General features: G+C 40.6%; 1 protein-coding gene across 1 annotated transcript; it reads right to left on the bottom strand.

Annotated features, from left to right (window-relative positions):
* Window positions 1-1253: 1253 nt before the first annotated feature.
* Window positions 1254-3643, bottom strand: LOC110907624. Its single transcript, XM_022152576.2, has 3 exons — window positions 2269-3643; window positions 1760-1902; window positions 1254-1259 (listed from the first exon to the last, which is right to left on the bottom strand). Exons 1-3 carry the CDS (start codon window positions 3641-3643, stop codon window positions 1254-1256), a joined length of 1524 nt encoding a protein of 507 aa, XP_022008268.2.
* Window positions 3644-9440: the final 5797 nt, after the last annotated feature.

The following is a 9440-nucleotide window of genomic DNA, read 5'->3' as shown; positions in this document are numbered from 1 at the left end:
GAAAAATGGATTTTCAAAAGCCTAAAATGAATGTTTTGGAATAACTAAACAAATGGCACTGGAATCATAATTTTTCGAGACCGTTTACTATTTTTAAAAGGTTATTTTTGGACAGCAGCTCAAGCTGCATTTTTACTGCAGAAAAAGTGGGTTACTTTCGGAGTCATAACCTTAAACCTGAATAAAATCAACTCATGAAATTTTTACAGTAGATAGACACCATTGTCAGGACGACCCTCCAACTGGAATTTCGTCAAACGGACTTACGGTTGATTTTTAGCGAATATTTCCGTAAACTGTGATCAGAAGGTAACAAATCTGATTGCAGTCAAGAAAATGATTTTTTATAAAATATGGGTAACGAATTGGACTCTGATATTTTTACACAATAAACTTTGGAACATATGTCATATTCTGTAAAAATTTGGTGATTTTTAGAAAAGGGTAACTATTTTATAAAAATCCTCGAAAACAGCCCTGTTTCGAGTAATAAAGCTGAAATGAAGTATGTAAAGTTTTGTATGTCTATATGTTGGTTTGATTATTGTAAATGAACTATTGATTTCATATAAAAGAAAATGATATGCTATTAAAGCATGGACACCTCTATTTACAGAGGAGACTCTGCCGAAATTTTCCGAGAATCCGAACACTTAGTAAAATCTTCGAGAAAATAGATACGAAATAGTTGTCTAACTATTTTTCTACGAACGCTATTTAAGTTAAAATAATTATTATTATTTTAACAAAATAATACCTAAGTAACATAAATCAAAACACTAAACTCTAAGCCAAGGCACGGCCCGTTCGTCTAATAGACATTAGTACGTTGTAGGTTGTCGTGTAGCGGGAAGAGTTTAAGTTCGAGTCAAGACGCACTAAGGTGAGTTCATGACCCCCTATTCCTTTACTGTTTTCAGTTTTATACTTCGGGGGTGGAATACATGTTTACAAATTATTTCAGACTTTTATATACATGGTATGGATAGCTTAGGGAGGGTTTTACACTACTAGATCATGTGAAGGGTGGGCACAACACTTGAGGCCATTAATCCTTGTTATAGGACCAAGGGACACAAGAGTGATAGATCTATTTGGGTGTAGCGAGCCCACACCCGTGAGGCCGGGGCGGCCCATAGTGGTGACTGTGTCTTCCAGCCGGAAGCCCGGTAACAAATATGCTAGGTTTGAGTTTCCCTGCACCTTTTCACACATACCAGTGGCTTTGCAAACCATTGGTGATCTCTATTTCCTTATTGCTACATACCAGGGACAAATTTTACTTACAGACATACTAAACGGTTTTATATACATAAGACTTACTCATGAACTCGCTCAACCTTTTGTTGACTTTTTAAAACTGCATGTATTTCAGGAAATTAAGTTGGATCTGGCAAGTGATGCATGATTAGCTGCGTACTAAATAAGGATGTCATCCGGAGTCGTAGGTTTGGGAAGTGTAACTCTTTCCTGGACGAGTTGCATTGTCTCAAATCCTTGTGTTGTTGGTAGCTTTTCGTCGAGTCTTATGAACTCATTTTTTTTAAACAAGTCATGTTTTGTAAACGTATCGTGTGGTTGATGTTTTTGTTTCAAGACAATATGTTATGCATTTTCAATTATTTTAATGGATGAACATCAAATATTTTATCATATAGCATGTTGTGATTGTTGCTATGGTATTAAGAAGTCACACCAAATAAACCCACGCTTCCGCAAAAGCCAGGGTGTGACATAAAACACCCTCTGAATTGATCACATGCCCCAGAAACTGCACTTCAGTAAGCCAAAAGGCGCATTTTGAGAATTTTGCGTAGAGTTTCTCCTTACGGAGAACTTCAAGTACTTCACGCAAGTGCATTGCATGTTCGTCTTTGCTTCGCGAATAAACTAGAATATCGTCTATGAACACAATCACAGATTTATCCAACATAGATCGGCATACCCGGTTCATAAGATCCATAAACGCAGCCGGCGCATTCGTCAATCCAAACGACATGACTAGGAATTCGTAATGCCCATAACGGGTTCTAAACGCGGTCTTTGGAATATCTTCTTCCCGTACCCTAACTTGATGGTACCCCGAACGCAGGTCTATCTTGGAGAACCAACTCGCCCCTTGTAATTGATCAAAAAGGTCATCAATTCTAGGTAAAGGGTAGCGGTTCTTTACGGTTAGCTTATTTAATTCTCTATAGTCGACACACATGCGCATCGACCCGTCTTTCTTTTTAACAAATAGGACAAGTGCTCCCCAAGGCGACACACTTGGGCGTATGAAGCCCTTATCTAGAAGATCTTGTAATTGTGTCATTAATTCCCGCATCTCAGTGGGAGCCAACCTATAGGGAGCCTTCGCAACTGGTTTCGCACCCGGATTCAATTCGATACGAAATTCTACTTCTCGCTCGGGAGGGAGTCCCGGCAATTCTTCCAGAAATACATCTGGAAATTCGTTCACAATTTCGACGTCTTCAAACTTCAGGGAGCCTTGTTGAGTATCTACCACGTAAGCCAAGTATGCCCTACTCCCATTAAGTACATACTTAATGGCTTGAACGAGAGTACATAACTTCGCTTCCACCTTGCTTTCGCCTTGTATGTTTAATCGCCTTCCACTTGGAGATTGGAGAAGTATAGTTTTGGTTTCACAATTTATCTCCGCGTGGTTTTGAGACATCCAATCCATACCCACTATTACTTTAAACTCCCCCAAAATCATAGGTATGAGATCAATATCAAACTCCTCATCTTCAATGGTTAATTTACAATTCTTACATATTTCGTGGAACAAATAATTTTTGCTATCTGCTATTTCTACTTCTAAGGGCATCGACATTCGTTCAATCTTAAAGGAAGGATGTTGTACGATCTCACTAGAGATAAACGACAGAGTGGCTCCGGTATCAAACAAAACATAAACCGGTATGGAGTTTAATAGAAAGATACCTGAGACCACATTCGGATGGAACTTGGCTTCTTCGGACGTGATTTGAAACATCCTTCCCTTAGCCCTAGAACCCTCTTGCTTCTTGTCTTCCTTTTTCGATTTTTGCTGAAGTTTTGGGCATTCTGATTTGATATGCCCCCTTTCAAAACAACTGAAACAAGTCTTCGGGTTGTTCGGGCATTGATAAGACGAATGCCCCTCCTTACCGCATTTGTAGCACCCCTTTTTGCCTAACAAACACTCTCCGGTATGGAGTTTTCCACAAGTCTTGCAAGGAGTAATTCCACCTTTCGACTTACCCTTCCTTCCTTGATCCTGAAACTTCCTCTTTTTAGATGGACTAGAACTTGCACCCCTTTCACTTGGTCTCTTTTCACCTCGCTCTTCTTGCCTTTTAATTTCAATCTCTCTATCCCGTGCTAAATTAATAAGCTCATCAAGGGTTTCACATTTTGAGGGAGTGATGAACTCTCTAATTTCTGCCTTTAACACGCCATAGAAACGATTGATCTTCATTCTTTCGGTTGTTACAAAATCCCCACAGAACTTCATCTTATCCATGAAAGCATTTGATATTTCGTTTACTGACTCATTTTTCTGCCGGAGGCGTAAGAAATCCTCCTGAATCTTGTCGATAGCCGACTGAGGACAATGATATCTCATGAAGGGCTCATTGAACTCTTGCCAAGTCATAATTTGAAGTCTATCTTCGACTATTTCCTTACTGTGCGCATCCCACCAATCTTTCGCTTGATGGGTTAGTTGACCGGTAGCGAACATCACTTGATCTTCCTTATCGCACTGACTTCGTGTCACACCCCGATTTCCACGTGTATCACCGGTGGGCCCGGTGGGGGATTACCGTGACGTAGTTGGCAACAATATAGTCAAACCACACAATTATATGAATGCACAGCGGAAGCATAAAGATAAATATAATTCAACCTTTTGAATGTAATATCAAGTGTATTACAGAAGTCGAATTGTATCCACAGGGGATCAAAATAACAATAAAGTATTGTTCAGTCAGATACAGCATCGAGCTTGCGAGACTATTCGTGATGCTAGGGAGCTATTACCAGCCGATTTACGTATAGTACCTGCACTTAATCTTTTTGGGAAAATACGTCAGTTTACACTGGTAAATACGTTCAACTGACACATTTGAAAATGTTTATTAAAATTGATTTGAATGCACAAGGCACAAACTCTTTTATAACTTGGGAAAATTATTAAAATCTTGTGAACGAATTACATGTCCTTTTATGCGTTCAGTAGCCCGGATCCTGTCCGGGTTAAAGATTAATAGACACACCACATTGCGTAAAACCGTGGTGTAAAAACCAACGGCTACGTCTTTTAATAATAATAATGTCGACATAATATACCGGGTGTACGCCTACACCGGGATGTCGAGGTCGTGGCCATTTCGTTAAATGATGCCAAGGATATCCGGGACAACGGTCATTAACCCCCCAAAGGCTTTTAAGTAACAAGACTGTTTAAATGAGCCGATCACATTATTCAATTAACCACCTAAGCGATGGAAGATATGATGCTCAATCAAGCGGTATTAATATACCGTATCCCAAGCCCGTATAAGGGAAAATAAGTTAAAAGTATTTACCTTTGCAAGTATATTCCTTAATGGATTACGTCACAGATAGCTTTTACTGGGGCTCCTATTCTGGAACGAAGGTTTTAATTAACCTATTAGAATCCTAACGGGTCTTTATATTAGCCGTAGCCTAGACCGGTCGGTTTCAAAAGATAGATATGGTTTAACCGCGAGAAAAGGCGGAAACCGAGAATGGAGTGTGATTCTGACCCAACAAGTTCAGAGACTTGTTTTATATGGGTTTAAGGTTCACACTCTGGATTTTGGGGTCACAATGATATAATTTGACCCATATCGGCTAATTTACGAAAACTAGTTTCATAAGCCGAACCGTGCGCGCATTAGGCGAAACGGTTAACCATGAGAGTCCTACGCTTATTTCCTAAGTCAATATGCCTTAAAGAGGTTGTGGTATCAGTAGGATACCTTCCGTGATGCCCGTAACGAGTTTTAGTTAATATATTGCCCCGTAGGGGTTTTTCGGTCATTTTAAAGATTTTTAAAGAGCTTTTCGAGTTCTACAGGAAATCTGAGTTTCCCGAACAGTATATAAAGTCTAAAATACTTTATTTATTATTTAAAATCAGTAGCAACTGGAATCGGGTCAAAAGACCTTGTAGAACTCAAGTTTTGGCCGAAAAGGGCATATTCGGTATTTACCGAACCGTAGCCATAACCGCAGGTTATGAGCAAGGTAAAAATTATTAAAAATCTTTAAAATTCCAAAAATATTATTTCATAACAGTGGGTAAAAGTTTTTAGTGGCGAAATCTTGGTTTAGATAGGTGTTATGCTAATTGCGCCGTTTATTACAAAAGTTTACTTTAATTGCGCTATTTAGCATAACTCTCATTCTAGACCTCGGATTGACGTGAAACTTTAAGGACATGCTTATAATTTAGTAAGCAAGGTTATGGTCCGTTCACGTATCCGTAATACTTGCTTTATTTTTATAATGGCGTTACGGTCAACTTTTAGGCGATTAACGGAAATGCGTAAAAGACTCGGACAACCAACGAACCGGTCACAGAGGTTTATACCATCATGTAACCTGGTCCTAATAGAGTCCTAAGGCATATCTATACCTCACTAAAACAGGTCAGAACTGAAGTCAAAGCAAAAGTCAAACTTTTGCGACATTCGGCTCCGAACCGGTTCAATATAGCAAATGGTCGATTCAAACGAGCGTAAACAAGTTTATATACTTAATATCATGTTTTATGAGTGTCTAAACAGGTTGCATATCATTTATATCACAGATTATGCAAGAATCGCAAAAATAGCTTTTTGTTGACTTTTTAAGCATACGTTTGACTCGACATTTGAGCTAGTTAGAGTGGTGATCAGAGGGAACCCTTTTAGGGGTTTATTACCCATACAAACACCAACACATAACCACTTTTGATTCGACAAGTGACTGAGCCATTAAGGATTTATCTTGAAGTCAAACCGTAGTTACGACGGTTTGATTTTTAGCTATTAAACTATGAAAAACTTAACCACAAAGGATTTGAATGACTTACAGAAGCTTAGGCTTGCTTAGAGAACAAAGAAGAAAGCTTGAGAGCTCTTAGAATGATCAGAGAAGGTGTTTTGAGTTGTGATGAAACTTATGAACAAAGGAGGCCTATTTATAGTGCAAGGCAAGCTTCAAGATCATCACACATTGGTCTACAACTGATCATGGATGATGGGCAGGTGTCCCATGGTGCTATGGGTCGAGTAGGGGGCGCCCATGCCTCTGGAGAACCCATCATTTATTGTTTTACCGCTTAAAAGTGCCAACAGCCATTTTTCTGTCGCTGGGCATTGCTTACGGACCGTATGGCTTAGGCCTTGCGGTCCGTAAGCCATAGGCGGATCACCAGCAATCATTCCCCCCCCCCTTACGGTCCGTAAGGCATACCCTTTACGGTCCGTAAGGGGTTAAAATTGTATCTTTTTGAAATGATTACTAAATCTTAGTAATTAATATCGAATCTTTGGTAATTAATAACCCGACCCTTCGAGTTTGAAGGGGTAACTTTGCGATATGGCCCTTGATTAATTACAGTTAAGGACCTCGCATTATTTACCCGTATCGTTAAGCCCCCGGTTAATTTATTTATTATCCGGAAAGTCTTAAATTATATTATTGACGCTTTTAACCCTTCTCATACGAATTTGATCATAACTTTCTCGTTTTAAAATGGAACTTCGCGGAATTTATATAGTATATTCTGGTGAGCGTATAATACTGTTACAAAGCCTCGGGAACGTTAAAGGGTCACTCAGAGGTATAATTTAAACATGTTGACACGGTTAACCCCTATAGCTCGTAATCTCTCACTTTCTTCCGCGTTTCGCTTCCGTACGATCCATGATTTATTCGTTTGAAGGTACGAGCATCATTTAGGGTTACTATACAGTATATTTACCCTTTGTTGACATTTATAACCCTCGAATTTACATACTTTCAAGGCTTGTCAAAATTAGTCCTTTATTTAATATCAATGCCACGTGTAATCAAATGACACGTGTTAACACATCATTGGACACAAAAATTCGAGGTGTTACATCCTCACCCCCTTAAAATAAATCTCGACCCGAGATTTACTCAAATAAATAGGGGTACTTTTCTTTCATCGTGGCTTCGACTTCCCACGTGTATTCGGGACCTCTACGAGCATCCCATTTGACCTTTACAATTGGTACGTGCTTTCTTCGAAGCTTTTTCACCTGTCGATCTTCAATCGACAACGGTTTCTCTACGAATTTTAAGCTCTCATCTATATGCACATCCGTGTGTGGGATCACCAATGATTCATCGGCGAAGCACTTCTTGAGATTGCAGATGTGGAACACATTGTGAATTCCATTGAGCTCTTCAGGCAAGTTCAACTTATAGGCAACTGACCCGACACGTTCTGTGACCTCAAAAGGTCCTATGTATCTCGGACTCAGCTTGCCCTTCTTGTCGAAACGCATCATCCCCTTCCAGGGTGACACTTTAAGCAACACCTTTTCACCTACTTCGAAGTGAAAGTCCTTACGCTTTGGATCAGCGTAGCTCTTCTGCCTATCGCGGGCAGCCTTGAGACGTTCCCGAATCTGGACAATCTTGTCCGTCGTCTGCAAAACTATCTCCGGTCCTGATAATTGGACCTCTCCCACTTCCGCCCAACAAACAGGCGATCTACATTTCCTACCGTATAATGCCTCGAAAGGCGCAGCCTTTATGCTGGTATGGTAGCTATTATTGTAGGAGAATTCGATTAGGGGTAGATTCTTATCCCAGTTACCACCTAAATCGATCGCACATGCACGAAGCATGTCTTCTAACGTTTGAATGGTACGCTCACTCTGACCGTCCGTCTGTGGATGGTAAGCCGTACTGAAGTTCAAACGCGTGCCCAAAGATTGCTGGAAGCTTTTCCAGAAATGAGACGTGTACCTAGTATCTCTGTCGGAGATAATAGACACAGGTATGCCGTGTAAGGCTACAATCTTATCAACATAAAGTTGGGCTAACATATCGGAGCTATACGTCTCCTTGATGGGTAGGAAATGAGCTGATTTAGTCAGCCTATCGACTATGACCCATATCGTGTCGTTTCCTTTCCTGGTTTTTGGTAACTTGGTAATAAAATCCATAGTTACGCATTCCCACTTCCACTCGGGAAGCTCAGGCTGTTGTAGCAAGCCAGACGGCTTTTGGTGCTCGGCTTTGACTTGAGCACAAGTCAAGCACTTTGCTACGTGGGCGGCTACAGACTTTTTCAAGCCTATCCACCAATAATTTGCCTTTAAGTCCTGATACATTTTGTCTGCTCCAGGATGGACAGAATATTTGGAACTATGGGCTTCCTGGAGGATAACACCCCGTAGTCCTCCATAAATCGGAACCCATATTCGTCCGTTCAATCTAAGGATTCCATCCTTGCTAAGAGTTAACTGCTCTTCAGTTACTCCTAACTTTTCCTTAGGATAATTAGCTTCCAACACAGCCTCTCGCTGTGCAGCTAAGATCCTTTCAATCAAGTTATTCCTGACTTCAATGCTCTTGGCATTGATCCGAATAGGTTTCACCCTTTCCTTTCTGCTCAGGGCATCAGCGACTACATTCGCTTTGCCGGGATGGTACCTGATCTCACAATCATAATCATTCAAGGTTTCCATCCAACGGCGTTGCCTCATGTTTAGCTCCTTCTGGTTGAACAGATGTTGAAGGCTTTTGTGATCAGAATAAATCACAAATTTAATACCATAGAGGTAATGCCTCCACAATTTTAGTGCAAATACAATGGCACCCAATTCCAAGTCGTGGGTGGTGTAATTCTTCTCGTGCACCTTTAATTGTCTTGAAGCATAGGCAATCACCTTGCCTTTCTGCATAAGTACACACCCCATGCCAGTGTGTGACGCATCGCAGTAAACTACGAATTCTTCTGTACCTTCCGGTAGTGTCAACACAGGTGCGTTGCTTAGCTTCTGCTTCAGAATTTCGAAAGATTCTTGCTGCTTTGGGCCCCAAATGAACTTTTCTTTCTTCTTGGTTAGGGAAGTCAAGGGTGCAGCAATCCTCGAAAAATTCTCAATAAATCTCCTGTAGTATCCTGCTAACCCCAGGAAACTACGAATTTCGGTAGGCGTCTTTGGCTCTTGCCAGTTCATGACTGCCTCTACCTTAGCAGGATCCACCTGGATACCACGCTTGCTTACAACGGGACCCAAAAATTGAACCTCTCGTAGCCAAAATTCGCATTTAGAGAATCTGGCGTAGAGTTTCTCACGCTGTAGTAATTCGAGAATACAACGGAGGTGTTTCTCGTGGTCAGCTTGGTTCTTGGAATATATAAGGATATCGTCGATGAAGACGATGACAAATTTGTC

Source organism: Helianthus annuus, chromosome 14, assembly GCF_002127325.2.
Source record: "Helianthus annuus cultivar XRQ/B chromosome 14, HanXRQr2.0-SUNRISE, whole genome shotgun sequence".
Taxonomy (NCBI): Eukaryota; Viridiplantae; Streptophyta; class Magnoliopsida; order Asterales; family Asteraceae; genus Helianthus; species Helianthus annuus.
This window is presented reverse-complemented; position numbering and strand designations above follow the sequence as displayed.

Coding starts and splice junctions, on each gene's coding strand:
- LOC110907624 (XM_022152576.2), bottom strand. CDS start 3,643: ATGACTTGGCAAGAGTTCAATGAGCCCTTCATGAGATATCATTGTCCT. Junction 1,903..2,268: donor TAAGGGCTTCATACGCCCAA/GTGTGTCGCCTT, acceptor TTGTGTTCATAG/ACGATATTCTAGTTTATTCG.